Here is a 16,371-nt window from a genome sequence, read left to right as displayed (position 1 = left end):
GAGCAGCAGGCAAGTGTCTGACCAGTAGAGGTCAGCTGTCCAGAGTAAGAAGGAGAGAAAACAAAACGGCCAGCCTGGAAGGTCCATTTTGAGTAAATCCTCTGTGAAGAATATTTGGGAAAATTAAAAAAAAAAAGACAGGATGAAATGCCAGTCATGGAAGGGCTTCAGTTTCTAGCAGTGAAAGGAATAACCTGTACTAGTGAAAACACTGGTTCTTCAGAGCATTTTTATAGACTAAGCTGGCTACATTTAATTTGTAACGAACAATAGCTCTATCAATAAATGCCTTCAGAAACCAGATACATAGAAATAAAAGGAACGTTTTCAGAAGTGATTAAGGATGTTGTTTTTGGCATCAAAAATTCTTCAACTGGCAAATTCACTTCTGCTTTACTTTACATTTCATTCTTTCCTCCTGCATTTAAATGCTTTATGGTTCACGAACTGCTTAATAACAGAAGCCAAAGAAACAGAAGAGATTGAACAAATTAAGCTAAAATGTTGCTTATTAAATATCAATAAAAAATGGAGAAGCATCTCTGATTCTAATTCAAATCCCTTGGACAATAGAATTCTGTGTGTATATCAGTTCAGTAATGTGTTTGTGGGGCAAAATGAAGCTTATCTGCTTACTTTAAATCTTGGAGAGCAGGACTCATGTTGCTCCCTCCCCTTTGATTTGTTGTGTTACTGGATTGTTGGTATTAAATTGCATTTGGGGTAAAAGATTACTGCCAAATTTCAAGGGAAGTCTAAGCTATCAACAAGTATGTGAAAAAATGCTTCAAATCACTAATAATTAGAGAAATGCAAATTAAAGCAACTCTGAGGTTCTACGGATATCTATCAGACTAGACCAAAAAAAAAAAAAAATGAAGAAATGACAGATGTTTGGAGGGGCGTGGAAAAACAGGCACACTGATGAACTGTTGGTAGAGTCAGTCCAGCCAATTGGTCCATTCCAAAGTGATTTGGAACTGGTTCTCTCAGAGTTACTAAACTATACCATATTCTTTGACCAGGCGATATACCACTACAAGATCTTTACCTCAGGGTGACCTAAGAAAGAGGAAAAAGATGCATATGTACAAAAATAGCAGCTATCTTTGTAGTAGCAAAGAACTGGAAACTAGCTAAAGGAGTGCCCATTTATTGGGGAATGAATGCCTTAAGAAACTATGGTATATGAATGTAATGGAATACCATTATTCTCTTAAGAAATGATAAAAGGGATGATTTCAGAGAAAACCTGAGAAGATTTGTATGAACTGATGCAAAGTGAAGTGAGCAAAATCAAGACTCCAATTTCTACAATACAGTTCTGCTGTCAACTTTGTAAAGACAAAAAATTTTGAAAGACTGATGAAGTCTGATTAATGCCATGACCAACCACAATTCTGGGGAACCACTAAGGAAGTGTTCTACCAACCTCCTGAGCGACTCAGAACACAGGAGACATATTTTTGGACGTGGCCAACATAGGAATTATTTTGCTTAATTGTGCATATTTGTCACAAAGGTTTCATTTTTACTTTTTTTTTTCCCAAGGGGGGAGATAAGAGGAAGACAAAATAAATGCTTATTAGTTGAAAAAAGTTAAAATTAAAAAAAAAATTCCCTTCATCAAAAAAAAAAAAATATTGCAGTTGGAACCCCACACAGACTCACTTGTCTCTTTGCTCTTCAGCCTGGCTGGTGTTTCCAGAAGTGTGACCTTGGTAGTTGCTTACATTATGACGATTACTGATTTTGGCTGGGAAGATGCATTACACATGGTTCGGGCAGGAAGGTCTTGTGCCAATCCCAACTTGGGCTTCCAGAAGCAGCTCCAGGAGTTTGAAAAGAATGAAGTTCACCAGGTAACCATGGGAGTTTTCTCTGTGTGTGTGTCGACTGAAGCCTCTGTTACAGGGCCTTCTGCTCTTAAAGCTCTGGAATCATATAATTCTAGAGCACCCTTTGTATGATTAATCATATAATTCTATAGGCCCCTTTGGCCATAGAGATCATCTCTTAACCCCACCCTTTCATTTTACAGATGAGGAAACCGAGGCTCAGACTTGGGGAAATGACTTGCCCAAAGGCTCACAGACAGTAGCAGTGACTGAACTAGCATGTGGTGTCCCTTTCCTGCCTGTCCTTTGCTCCTTCTCAATACACAGAGGGTATTTGGCTTATGGGCCCTGAGTGCTCTGACTCACATTCCAGCATGATAGGTTAAGACTTCTTTTAGTAACATTTCTGCTACAGTGGGCCTGTGGAGTAAAGAAGCCTTGCATGGAGGGTGGGGAGTGGGGCTACGTATGAGGTGAGCCTAGGAACAGAGAGGGTTACGGGAACAGAGAGTTTACAGGAACAGCCTTATTTGTCACATGGTATAGAGGATATTCTTGGACCCACTAGAAATGGAAAATCAGTTTATGAAATGGTATTCAGTGAGACCCCACAAGCATATTGACAGTTCTAGACATAGAAAAGCCCTTTTCTTGCAAGCTTATACTAGAGAACTTGGAGCCCAAACAGTTTTTGGCATTGAGCCATCAGCATTTCCACTCTATTTTGAATTTACAGGGAGGACGACTTGCAGAACATTTCTTTCTCCATTTGCTCCAGGTTTCTCAATTTTTTCCATCCTGTTCCAATCCCCAGGCATTATACATGCTCATTTTCTCACACTCAAGTCATTGACATTACTGCTTTATTTTGCTTTTTTCAATGACTTCCCTCTGAAACCTTTCAAAGATGATGATGATGATGATGCCTGTCAGCATGTTGTTGGAACAGAAGATGGTGTGGCTATTCATCATTCAGTCAGTCAACAGCTATCATGTGCTGAACTCTGAGGGTGCAAAAGAAGGCAAAAAAGATGGTCTCTGTCTCTCAAGGAGCTCGTCTTCTGGTGGGGAACACACCATTCAGACGATGATGTACATACAAAATATATACGGTGTAAATGGAAGGTGGTGATGGTGTTTATCCTTCACTTTTTACGTTTAAAAGAAAGGTGACCACAGAAGGAAGGAACTAGCCTCTGGGGGTCTTGGAAAGGCTTTTCGCAGGGGTGGTATATGAACTGAGTGGTGAGAACTACCAAGAGGCAGTGGTGAGGATGAGGAGTGAATTTTAGGCATTGGTGGAAAGGGCATGGTGGGATATGGAGGAACATCAAGGAAGCCAATGTGACCTGGCCAGTAAGTACATTGAGAGGAGTAAAGTATCCAAAAAGACTAGAAAGGCCGGAAGGGGGCAGGTTATGAAGGGCTTTAAAAAGCCGAACAGAGGATTTTATATTTGATCGGGAAGTAATAGGGAGCCATTGGAGTTTATTGAAGAGGGAGGCGACATGGTCAGACCTGTGTTTTAGGAAGATCACTTTGGCAGTGGAGTGGGGAGAAATAGATGTCAGAAGAGCAACCAGAAGGCCCTTGGGGTAGTCCAGTCTTGAGATGATGATGGCCTGCACCAGGGTGGTGGTTTTTATTTAACAAACATCTATTAAACCCTTACTACTGTGTGTAGAGAGCACTGCACATGCCTTCCTGTTGCTGTTTGAGAAAATCTAAACAATTTGGGCTGTTGGGTCCTCTGTGTGTGTGTGTGTGTGTGTGTGTGTGTGTGTGTGTGTGTGATGGTTTTGTTTCTGAACCCCCCCAGTTTCGGCAGTGGCTGAAAGACGAGTATGGAGAAAACCCTTTGAAGGATGCAGAAGAAGCCAAAAACATTCTGGGTAATTACAAAGAGCAAGCACGTGCAGAACCACCCCAGCACAATACCAGCGGGAGGCGGTGGAATAGCTTTTCGACTCTGCCATCACTAGCCTACAATAACTATACCACAGAGACATAACTCAACGGGATGCAGTCTTCTTCCTCTTCTTCTTCCTGCTTGTTTTTCATATTTTCTGTATGCACTGTGGTGTACTGGACCCCTTTGCAGTCCATGTGGTGGTGGGGTGATGGTGGTGGAGGTCTGGTAGTTGTGGTGGGGAAGGAATTGAGGGCTTCTCCTTACTGCATATATTCATTCTCTGGGCATCCTCTCCTTGCCCTGCAATTTCAGACTCTCCCCCAAGTGGCCCCAGCCTTAGCTTGCTTTGCAAAAAGGATACTGCTCAGTTACAGTACACTACCGTGGAGGGGAGGGGTGTGTGTATGCACACACACATGTGTGCCTGTTGTGTGTACACAAATGTGTGTCCTTGTATATATGATAATGATTATTATATATGTGTGTGTGTATATATATACATATATATGTGTGTATATATATATAATGCCACCAGTATTAGAATCATGAGTAGCCTTTTGTGGGTCCGGGCCTCTATGCAGAAGTATTTAAGCCATTCATTAACAAAACACTCTGGAAGAAAATAGCATTGTATATATGTGAGCTGACATTTAAAAGAACTCAAGGATATAAATTGGGGGACTGGAGGGAGCAGTGTTCTTCCCTGGGAGCCTGGTTTGGGGTGATTTGGGGGTTAATGCCAGAAGGAAATGGAATAATGAGAGAGAAGAGCATCAGTGGAAAGTGGTCCCTAGAGAAGGTTTGGTCTCCAGCTACCCTTGAGCCAGGGGCCCCTGGAGGCCAGGGTTTGTTCTGGGGGACTTTAGAGCTATCCTCCAGTCCTCCTGGCCTGGTCTAGGTGGTCTCCACATCTTTGTGCGAGGTCAGTGCACTTTTGAGTCAGGCTGCTCACTCTGCTGAGTTTTGCTGAATGTTGACTGTTAGATGTTGACCACAAGGCATCATCCTTGTCACCAGGACCACCTCAAAGGTTCCTTCATGCGTAGGTTTATTTTTCACCCTCACTCTGTAATAGGCTTCTCTCAGGATTCCTATGTGTCTGTAGGGATCTGTGTGTTGTGTCCAAAGAAAGAGTTTATTAAGCACCTGGACAGTGTTCATTAATAAATGCCTGAGCATTGATTAAGCACTTTTGTTTGTACTGTGGACTTGGGAGTTGACCTCAGCTACCTCATAGAAAGTGGTTGTTTTTTTTGTTTGGGCTTTGTTTTTTTTTTGTTTTTAAACTGATGAACCCAACCCATGAGTAGACACGTTCATTCTTTTTGGGAAGAGAAATGAAAGGACTTCAATGCCCACTCAAGCCATTTGAAAGTTTCTAACTTTGGCTTGAATAATGATGGTTCTGATAGGTCTGAACTTAAGTATTAAAGCAGAAGACAGCAGTATATGGGTGCAGATGTATAACCTCTGCCTTGTGTGCACTTGGGAGCAGCAGTAGGCATCATCTGCTGGGTGCTGCTGTCTTCCAGGGGGTCTCCACTCCCTTATGCCAACTCAGATTTTTTAAGCATGCAGAGCTCCGAGAATGAAAAAATGTGCCTGTCCTCTCCCTAAAAAGATGTTGCGACGCTGTTCTTCTGAATGCCACCACAAAAGAACCCCTGAATGAGAAGAGAAGTTATCCAGTGCATTGTAGGGTCTGTGTTCAAGGTGAGCCATTTGGGGACAGGGAAGAATGGAACACTGCATTTCTAGATAGAAGCTATTTGCCACAAGCAGTGGAAGAGAGAGATACTATTGATGCAGTTATAACTTTGCACTCCAAACAACAACAACAACAAAAACAAAAGCCCTGCCTTTTAAGAGCATTTTTGTCAAACCAAAAAGGAAATTTTATTTAAGTTAGAGTATTGAGTTGTTAGTTTCTAAGTACATAAATGTTTGTGTATGTTTTTGAATATCCAAATATCACGTGTAACCCAAAATGCCATTTTAAATAGTGATTGCCAGTAATACTCTTTCTCCACAGCAACAGCCGGAGTTCTGAAATATTTGACATTACTAAGAAGACTAGTGGACAGTTGAAGATGTCTGTTGGGAGTCATACTTTGCATACCTGTAATTTCTGAGCTTCCTCTCAGTGGTGTGGATTGTACTGCCAAAAAAACAAAAACAAAAAAACTGAAAATAAATAACCTGTGGCCATTTTTTAGATTTCCAGTTTTAAGTGTCTATTGATCTTGCTGAGGCTTCTATCTTTTTTGATTGAAATGGATGCTCTATCGTGACATGATGTATGCTTTTAGGAACTGGGGTTACTATTTGGCCAAAAGAAAATTATTTGCACACTAAAAAAATCACAGGATTTAAATTTGGATGATTTAGGAGGTGAGGGAGGAGACAACAATTCAGAGTATTAGATGTGTTTTCGCCATTCTAGCTTCTGGTATAATGCTGATTGTTTCTTAGACCTGATTTGAATGGAGAAGTTGGTGACCTTGGGGGGCTTTCATCCCGTGAGCTCTTTGGCACCTCAGAGGGGCACTGTGAAAAGCTTCTCACCCTGTTTGTATTTTATCCATAATGTATGTCATCAATGATGTGTGTTTAATCAAAGCTCCATGTTTTTATTAATAAAGACTACCTTTCCTAACTTTACCTCTGTACTATTTCTTCATTGAAGGAGAGTCATGTCTATTTTTACAGGTCAGACATTCCAGAATGGGATTCCAGTTGGTTTGGTTGTGACATCTTGGATTGCTGGTTTTTATGTTGTCCCTATTTCTATTATATCTCTTAGTATGGAATCTGTCTGAGCTGTGGGGTATGAATTAATTTCAACTTGGAGTGGAATCCATGGAAGGAATGGAAGGAATCAGAATCTTCAGTATGCAAAGGGATAGCTTAGGCTCCCAGAGTTGAGTCATTTAGTATAGGTGAGCAGTAGTTGCTGAAATAATCCTCCTCGTTCACAGTTTAGACCATGCCACTCCCCTGCTCTATAACAGTTGTTGGCTCGGCTCTCCATTTCCCATAGAATAAAATAAAAACACCTTGACTAGGCATTTAATGCCTTCTATAGCCTGACTGGTGCAGCTAGGTGGGACAGTGGATAGAGTGTTGGGCCTGAAGTCAGCAACATGACTCTTCCTGAGTTCAAAGCCTCAGACGCTAGCAGTGTGACCCTGGGCAAGTAACTTAATCTTGTTTGCCTCAGTTTTCTCACCTGTAAAATGAGCTGGGCAAGGAAATGTTAAAGCAGTTCAGTATCTTTGCCAAGAAAATCCCAAATGGTGAAAAATAAATTATAAGCTCCTTTACAGCAGAAATTGTCACTTTTCATCCTCATATCCCTAGTTCCTTGTGGAACTCAGAATGTACTCTGGCTTGCCATCATGATCGTTCCCATTCTATGTGATGCTATTAAAATGTCAAAAGGTGCCCCCCAAAGCTATGTTTTCCCTTCACTTGGGGCTGCAAGGACATTCAGTGCCTGATTTCCTCTCCTGGCACTCTGAGGGTCTACATGGTCACTATATCCAAGGCAGGTGAGGCCAGGAACTGATGGATTTGGGCCCGTGGACTCTAGGTGGCAGGCTTGATTGCTGAATAGAAACTTGTTCTCACTTTCCCCTGAACTCACGGGACTGTAATCCATGGGAAAACCGGCTCATCCAGTGAAATGGAAGGAGATTGGGAATATGCTGATAGGGATGGCACCTAACAGCTCCTCAAGGTGCATTTCTCAAAAAACAAACCCCCAAACAGCTCCCTAGTAAATTTTGAAATGCTGCTGGTTTAGGTTCCCCAAAGGTATGCTTGGAGCAGCATAGATAACGATAGTGATTCTATCCACATGCGTAGTATCCACCCTATGCATCTCCCCAGCCACCACAGCATTTGGGGCAGACAGAACCTGGTTTTATGTGGGGGGTGGAGAGAAGGGGGAAGCCATCAAATTCAAGTTCAAATTTATAGGCAAACTTTAAAAAATATATATGGATATGTTTGCTTGGGGAAAGGTGGCATTATCAAAGCACCTGATAAGTTTGGTGATAGATCAAGGTGTCATCACTTCCAACATGTTTATTTGTCTTCTGCATGTGGATGTTGTCATGTAGGCAGCTGCTTGTTAATTTAATTAAAATGTGGTCCCTGGCTTAGTCATGGTTCTGTCCCTGCTAGTCCCAACTTGAAATTAAGTGTCATCTATTGGGATCAATCACTTGCCCTGTTTCCTTCACATGTTTCACTCCAGTACATATTCTTTGGTCTCTGCTGAGCTTTTCTCTCTGCTTGTATGTGAAATATTAGGAAAGAGGCACTAGGGACTCAGTAGTGTTTATTGGGAAGAATGTTGCTGGGGAGTTAAGTTATTGTAAGTTAATCTAAAGCTGGCCCAGGCTTATTGTCCCGGAACTGTAGCACTGTGAATGATTCTGAGGTTACAGACCCAGAAGAACAGCATAAACATTAGCGTGGCTGTGGAAACTGGAGACCTGTGTTTGGGACTGGCCCCCCTTATTCCTCACATGTAAGAGTCTACTTCACAGACCATCATAAATGAACCCCTTTCTCAGAAAAGCAGTATAGTGTGATGAATAGAAAGTTAGCCAGAGAGACCCAAGTTCAAGTCCCAAATCTGAATGTATTGGCTGTGTGACTTAGGCAAGTGATGTAACCTTTGTGTGGCCTAATAACTCTAACAGCAGTTCTTAACTTGGGGGACCATGACATTTGTTTGTTTTTTTTGAACAATTTTGATAACTGTGTCTCGCTATAATTGGTTTCTTTTTAAACTTATGTATTTTATGCATTTAAAAATATTACACTAAGAAAGGGGTCCATAGAATTCAACAGATTGCCATGAGTCCATGACACATGGAACTATGCCCAAAGGGCTATAAAACTGTGTATACCCTTTGACCCAGCAATACCACTTCTAGATCTATATTCCAGAGAGATCATACAACTGGGAAAAGGACCCACATGTACAAAAGTATTTATAGCAGCTCTTTTTGTGGTGACCAAGAATTGGAAATGGAGGGGATGCCCATCAGTTAGGGAATGGCTGAACAAGTTGTGATATATGAATGTAATGGAATGCTATTGTGCTATAAGAAATGATGAGTAGGCAGACTTCAGAAAAACCTGGAAAGACTTATGTGAACTGATCCTGAGTAAAATGAGCAGAACTAGGAGAACATTGTATACAGTAACAGCCACAATGTTCGATGACTAACTTTGATAGACTTATCTTTTCTTAGCAATGCAAGAATCCAAGACAACTCTAAAGGACTCGTGATGGAAAATGCTGTCTACATCCAGAAAAAGAACTATGGAGTCTGAATGCAGATCAAAGCATATTATTTGCACTCTCTCTTTCTTTTTTTTTTGTGTGTGTGTTTCTTCTTTCTCATAGTTTCTGTCATTGGTTCTAATTCTTTACAACATGACTAATGTGAAAATAGGTTCAATGTGGCAGTATATGTAGCGCCTATATCACATTGCATGCCATCTTGGGGTTGGGGAAGGGGAGAGATGGGGAGACAATTTGGAACTCAAAATCTTATGGAAGTGAATGTTGAAAACTAAAAATAAATAATTAAAAAAAAAACTGCTACCCTGAGATGGTAAGTTGCAGGAAGGATATGGACCAGCCTTAGTAGAGGCAATTTCTCCTGTGAGTTCCCTCTAACAAGTGGTTCTGAGAGTATGCTCTGAGTTCTCTCTGAGAGTCCCCCAAGACCCTTTCTGGGGGGTTATGGAGTCAAAACTATTTTCATAATAATATGTTATTTGCCTATTAAGATACTCCTTCCTTTTCCAACTATATACCTGTGTGAAGCCCAATTTTCTACATAGACTTCAATCAAAACAATTTATTGCAACAGGTCTAATAAAGAAGCAAATATGAGATTCCAGCTGTCTTCTATTAAGCCAGACATTTAAAATATTTGCAAAAATATATGAAACAGTGTCACTTTTCTCTATTTTTTATTTGGAAAAGTCATTTTTCATTAAAAAAAATATGTTGACATGTAATGGGTTTATTGTTATTTTAAATGAATTAAACATTAAAAAAAATTTTAACTTCTACTGTGGTAAATATCGATAGATATAACCCTTCTCTCTTCTCTTTTTTGTTTCTCTTTATTTCTTTTTCCTTTCTTCTAAGGATTCTAAGAGGTAAAGATAAGGAAGGGGTGTATTCCAGAAATAGAAAAGGCCCTATGCAAAGGCATGGAGGGAGGAGATAGAATATTGAGTGCAGAGAACAACTTGAATTAGAGTTATTTTTGTCCTTAACTCATTCTTCTCTACTAGAGCATAAGCTCCTTGAGTACAGGGACTGTATCATTTTAAACATTTAAAAAAATTTAACTTTTACTGTGGTATGTATCTATAGATAAAACCCTTCTGTCCTCTCCTTTTTCTTCTTTCCTCCTCCCTCCCTCTCTCTGTCTTTGTTTCTGTCTGTCTGTCTCATTTTTTTCTCTCCTTATTTCTCTTTCCTTCTAAGGATTCTAAGAGGTAGAGATAAGGAAAGGGTTCCTTGTATATATATAGTGAGTACTTGATACAGTGTTCATTGAATTGAATGGGGATTGATCTAAGGAAGCTCCTGAGGTTTCTTGCAGATCTCTAATTCTGAGTCCATAAATAGGATCTCATTTGGGACATCTGCATTTACCTACCCTCAAAACTTCACAGGACTCTTCAGTTAGGCATTACATAAAGTCAGTCCTGTAAAAGAACTTAAGAGATTGCCTTGTTAGGTGCCCTAATTTTACCATTGAGAAAATGAATACATTGTGTCAATATGAAACCTGTCTAAGGTCAGAGGCTCAAGTAGTTACTGGCAGAGCAGGGACTTAGACTCGACTCCAGTGGCTTTCTTTTTTTTCAATATTTTTAGCTCAATATTCCATTTATTAAAAATTCTTTTTTTCTGGTTAATAGTTTTAATTGTACATGATCTTAGGCGTACAGTTTTCACTATTTAACATTTTGTATAACATCAGTTACAACACACAAGATTTTTCAAATGAGACAATACTTATTAAACTAGCTAGTTTACATCATTACGAAGCTTTACCTGAAAAATACCTTAAGTAAAATAAAACATTCGCTTTACCAGTTCCCTCTGATTTAAAAAAATATATATATGAATAGAAATATACATTTTAATTTAAAAAAATCAAGACAATGGTTAAATAAGTACTGATTAATCAGTTACACTTGAAAATTTTATAACCTACACGTGAGTGCACAATAGATAAAAGTCTGCAAATTATTAATACAAAATTGCAGTACTCAGATGAACTGACCTGCTGTCAATTTTTTTTCCCTCTATGAACTGGAGGTAATTTTCTACATGCTATTAAGTGTCCAGTCTTTAAAAACATCTGTAGCATTTCCACATAGTAACGTGAAGAATATGAAGATCTGGAGAGAGGGGGTGGGGGAGCTAATCCTTCTCAGTCATTATTTGGTGAGAATTATGAAAGAGTAAAGAAAAAGAAAACCACTGTCATCAAAATTTAAAAATTAAAATTCCATTTTATTATGTTATATTAAGATCTGATCTCAATAACATGCACAGGGAAAGTGTGTGTGTGTGTGTGTGTTTAAGACAGTCAGTGTGGTTTGGTAGAAAGTTCAATGGACCAGCAACTAAGAGACTTTGATTTTAGACTGGAATCAGTTGCTAATAACATTGTTTCACCCAGGCAAGTCATTTTAGCCCTCATACCTCAGTTTCTTTTTTTTTTATGATTTTTTTGGGGGGAGTTAGGCAATGGGGTTAAGTGACTTGCCCAGGGTCACACAGCTAGTGTTATGTGTCTGAGGTCAAATTTGAACTCGTCCTTCTGAATCCAGGACCAGTGTTCTATCGACTGCACCACCTAGCTGCCGCCATGCCTCAGTTTCTTCATCTGTAAAAGAGGGGGACTAGCCTTGATGGTCCCTAAGCTTTCTCCTAGGACTAACATGGTACAACTCTGTACTTTTGAATGAAGTCATAGTACCCAGTAACTTTTTTTTTTTAAACTTCAAAGTCATCCTTGGCGTTTAACATGTCATGTTTACAATGTTTAGATTAATTTACAACAAGCTTTACATGTGTTTCCACAGCCACATCCACATAAGCCCACTTGTACTCACTGCACTAAAGAATCTGTTTTTAAAGGGTTACCCTTTATATACCCACATCTAGACCACAAAAATAGGGAACAGATTGAGAATCAAAACTCTGTGATCCCACATTGGATGACTCCTCCCATCCTGACGCAGAGTTATTAATAATCTTATTGAGAATAAGCTTTCAACATGCTTGTATTTATATCCTTAACAAGAAATCACCAAGACTTCAGAAGGAAGTTCCTCTTCCCTTTCCTTTTAATGTTCAGGGAAAGGGAGAAATGGAGAAACCAGATTCCTAGGGGTCTTAGAGTTGGGTGGGGTTTAGGTGTGATTGTCTTCTTTTACATGATAGCCTCCTTTAAGTGTGGCCCACCCTCAGAAGTAAGGAAGATATGGAGAGGAGGGCAGTGTGGTTTTATGGCTCATCAGAAGTGAGCTGAGAGCTTGAGAAGCTTCAAGTATTGGAAATATTTTGTTACAAAGGTCTAAATGGTCAGAACTATTGACTCTTGGCCCCATATTTTTCTAGGCCCTTCAGGAGAGGTTATAAGATGGGACTACAACACAGGGATAGAATTATTTCAACTGTATTTTACCCAGGGCCAGAATTAGGCATCTGTTCCACTGCACAGGAATAACCAACTTATATAAACAGACAAGGCACTTTTGCAGCTGCCTGTTCCGTGACTGTCTCCAAGGGACAAGAATTCACTGATTGGCAGACAAACAGCTGCGAGTTCGGGGTTATAGTTCTAACTCGTCATGCAAGTTTCAGATCATGAAGATTTAATGGTATGCACTTGCAAAACTACCTGCTTTTTCTGAAGTTTCTAGTTTAATTATTATAGGCACATCTCTAGCATTTGTTTTAGCAGGTGTCTGAGATTATTGGACAATTCTCAGTCTTTGTGTGGTGCCCAGCTATTTGCTAAAAAACCTATTAAGTAGAAAAGGCACATTTTGAGGGTAGGATCCTAGATTAATTTGGGGGGGGGGCACTTTTTAAGCTTTTCTATTTTGTTCAGTTGTTTCAGTCATGTTTGATTGTTTGTGACCCCATTTGGTGTTTTCTTGGCAGAGATACTGGGGTGGTTTGCCATTTCCTTCTCCAGCTCATTTTACAGATTATGAAATTGAGGCAAACTGGGTTAAGTGATTTGCCCAGGGTTACACAGCTAATAAGTGTCTGAGGCCAGATATGACGTTAGTTCTTTCTGACTCCAGCCCCTGTGCTCTATCCACTGCTCTACCTAGCTGCTGCTAAGCTATTCTATACATTGTCCAAATTTAAGAAATTTAAGAAATTCTTTCCTCAGATGAACTTTCCCCCAGTTCAGCACATAATGATTAAGTGCTGGCTGTGGCTGAGGCCCAGTGCTAGGTGCTAGACTACAGAAACTGGGGCAGTGTGGTGCAGTGGAAATTGTTGGCCTTGGAATCAAGAGACTATGTCTGACTACATATGTGACTTTAGTTGAGTCATTTTTTTTTCTGTCTAGGCCTCAATTTCCTTATCTGTAAAATGGAATTGAACTAGGTGATCTCTAAATTCCCATCTACCTCTAAATGTGCAATCCTGTCATTTTACAATCCCTTCACGGGTAAATCTAGTGTATGTGACCAAAGAAGCATGGGACAGTTTTCAGAAATATGTCACGTTACTATTTGTTTACCCATTGTTCCAAGTGTCCGCTAATGACTGATAAATAAATGCTTGTTGGCCCCTTGACTTTATTTGTATAGTGTTGAAGTTCCCCATGAACTGGATAACTTGTATAGAAGGACATTGGGACTCATGGGATTATAACTCTAGAGTTGGAAGGGACCATTGGTATGAGCTAGTCTCTCCCTCATTTAACAGATAAAGAAACTGAGTCCCAGGGATATTAGGTGACACTAGCTCACACAAGGTAGTACCATGTTGCTTTCAATCTTGTCTGGGGTCTGTCTTCCCTGGAAAATAGGGGTCACCATCTTACTCATTGAATCCCCTTCAGTGCTACTTGTGCGGCCTCTGAAAATTTGCCAGGCTGTAAGTTCTGACTGGAGATGCACAGCTGGGTTCTTTTGGGAAACAGGTTTTCCTCTTTTTTCCTGGGCCGTGAAGTGTCCCCACTCCTTGGAGCAAATATTCTTGGGAGGGAAAAAAATCAAAAGTCAAGTATGTGCTTGGCTTAGGTGATAGGGAACTATGGCCTAAAAGACGCTCAGCTTCCTTGCTAAAGGAATGAGTGGTACACAGCTGTTCTTGAACTGGGTCTGCTGATGTGTGTGATGCTTCTTAAATTTACTATTACCTCTGCTGTAGAGAACCTAGAAATGGAACACGCACCATCAGGCCTTTGGCTGCCTGGCCCCTACCCCTTTCATTTTCATCATCATGAACTTTTGAATGAATACAAATCCAAAAACCACACAAACTTTGACCACTGGCATGATAAGCATGTGCACATACGAGTAGACTATCCTGTGATCCTGTGGCAGATTCAGTATTAGGTTCATTCAATGAGTATTTCTCAAGCACTTCACTGCTAGATGCTGCCAAGAATTTTTTTTGAAAAAGTATAAGTCCTTCCCTAAAGTAGCTTGCAGTCCAGTCAGGGAGACGGTTATAAGCAAATGAGACATGGAACTAGCAATTCAGTATGTGATTGTATAGAAATGAAAGGCAGAAAGTTTGGAGGATCCAGGAGCACTCTCTGAGTGCAGGAGTAGGGGGAGAGACCTTCATAGATGAGGCAGAAATTCTGTTGGGCCTTGAAAGGTAATTAGTTTTTGGACCATGGAAGGAAAAGAGAGATGAGGGCCTTCTAGGCAGAGGAAGTAGCCTGGACAAAGGCACAGAGGCAAGAATGAGTGAAATGTTTAGTGGTCAGTGAATAGACAGTTTGACTGGAGCCAGAGGATATATGGGGTGAGATTGGGAAAGAGGAATAATGGAAAATAGTGAAGGTAAGTGGAGGGTCTTCCATATCAGAGTGGGGAGTTTGGATTTTATCTTGTAGACAGTAGGGAACTACTGAAGGCTTTTTTAGGAATCAATCAGCCAACATGACAAGGTGGACAGAACACTGGGCCTGGAGTCAGGAAGAACTGAGTTCAAATCTTGGTCAAACCACTTAACCTCTGTTTGCTTCATTTCTTCCTGTAATGTAATTCTTTCTGTAAATGAGGATACCAATAGCACCTACCTCCTAGGATTGTTGTGAGGATAAAGGGACATAATATTTCTAAAGTGCTTAGCACTTTATATAGCACATAGTAGTGTGCTACATAAACACTGTTGTTATTAATTATTTATTAAGGGCCTACTAGGTGCTGTGCTAGATGTGGGAGATAAAAAAGTAAAAATAAAATGGTCCCTGCCCTCAAGGGGTTTATATTCTATCAGAGAAAACATATACATAAATTTATACGAAATGTAGAAGTCAAATACATAGATACATTCAAAGTAATTTCAGGGAGAAGGAGGATACATTATCAACTCAGGATTATGAAAGGCCTCATGTAGAAAGTGGCTTGTAAGTTGAGTCTTAAAGAAAGTCAGGGAATCTAAGAGTTAGGGAAGAGTGACATTTTCAGAATAATAATTATAGTTAGTATTTATGTGGCACAGTGGTTAGAGTGTTAGACCTAGAGAGAAGATGACTCGGTTTCTTGAGTTCAAATCTGGCCTCAGACACTTACTAGCTGTGTGACTCTGGTCAAGTCACTCAACCCTGTTTGCCTCAGTTTTCTCATCTGTCAAATGAGCTGGAGAAGGAAATGGCAAACCACTCTAGTGTCTTTGCCAAGAAAACCCCAAGTGGGGTCATGAAGAGTAAGACACAACTGAAATGACTCAGCAACAACAAAATCCTATGGAAGAGGAATTCCGAAAGAACTGGAAAGAACCCCGGCTCATCTAATCCAAACAGTATTTGGAATGAGAATCCCAGATTGGTCATCCAGCTTTTACTTAGAGGTCTCCAGTGAAGAGGACCCATTATCCCACAAGGCAGTCCATTCATTCGATTTTTGAGTAGTTCTAAGGTTTTACTTACATAGTATCAAAAACTGGTAAAGCAGGTAGACAGCCATAGTGGATAGAAATCTGGATTTGGAGTCAGGAAAACCTCGTTTCAAATCTTGACTTTAACACTAGCTGTGTCACCCTGGGCAAAACACTTAACCTCTCTGACGTGTTTCCTCAAGTCATGACAAGTGAACAAGTTTCCTCATCTATAAAATGGGGATAAGTTAAAGCATCTACCTCATAGGGTTTTTGTGAGACTCAAATGGGATTTTACATATATATTATATATACATATAGACACACATATATACATATGTGTATATGTGTGGGTATATGTTTATATATACATTATATATATACATATATACATATACATACATACACACACACACACACACACACACACACATATATATATATATATATATATATACATGAATATATTTATATCTCAA

The 16,371-nt window shown here is 39.9% G+C and overlaps 1 protein-coding gene across 3 annotated transcripts; it reads left to right on the top strand.

The window, feature by feature from the left end:
• Window positions 1–1,660: 1,660 nt before the first annotated feature.
• On the top strand, window positions 1,661–6,411 carry LOC114040362 (dual specificity protein phosphatase 22-like). 3 transcript variants are annotated; one of them, XM_027858451.1, is made up of 3 exons: window positions 1,661–1,862; window positions 3,658–3,730; window positions 5,322–5,510. In XM_027858451.1, the coding sequence occupies exons 1-3, from the start codon at window positions 1,737–1,739 to the stop codon at window positions 5,420–5,422; spliced, it is 300 nt and encodes a 99-aa protein (XP_027714252.1). In that variant the 5' UTR covers window positions 1,661–1,736; the 3' UTR covers window positions 5,423–5,510. The 3 variants fall into 3 exon arrangements, 2 of the variants coding, with proteins under 2 accessions (XP_027714252.1, XP_027714253.1); XM_027858452.1 differs by lacking the exon at window positions 5,322–5,510 and adding an exon at window positions 5,783–6,411 and having other exon boundaries at window positions 1,662–1,862; XR_003568774.1 differs by lacking the exons at window positions 1,661–1,862; window positions 3,658–3,730 and adding an exon at window positions 5,783–6,411 and having other exon boundaries at window positions 3,858–5,463.
• The last annotated feature ends 9,960 nt before the right edge of the window (window positions 6,412–16,371 follow it).

The sequence above is a fragment of the Vombatus ursinus genome, unplaced genomic scaffold, assembly GCF_900497805.2.
Source record: "Vombatus ursinus unplaced genomic scaffold, bare-nosed wombat genome assembly UNPS02013005.1, whole genome shotgun sequence".
Taxonomy (NCBI): domain Eukaryota; kingdom Metazoa; phylum Chordata; class Mammalia; order Diprotodontia; family Vombatidae; genus Vombatus; species Vombatus ursinus.
Note: the sequence above shows the minus strand (reverse complement) of the source record. Positions and strands in the feature narration are given on the sequence as shown.

What these genes read in the sequence shown, in the direction of transcription:
- LOC114040362 (XM_027858451.1), top strand. Translation starts at nt 1,737, where the DNA reads ATGACGATTACTGATTTTGGCTGGGAAGATGCATTACACATGGTTCGG. An exon ending in AAAAGAATGAAGTTCACCAG is followed by an intron (nt 1,863 to 3,657) that starts GTAACCATGGGA and finishes GAACCCCCCCAG; the next exon opens with TTTCGGCAGTGGCTGAAAGA. An exon ending in AGAAGCCAAAAACATTCTGG is followed by an intron (nt 3,731 to 5,321) that starts GTAATTACAAAG and finishes AGATTTTTTAAG; the next exon opens with CATGCAGAGCTCCGAGAATG.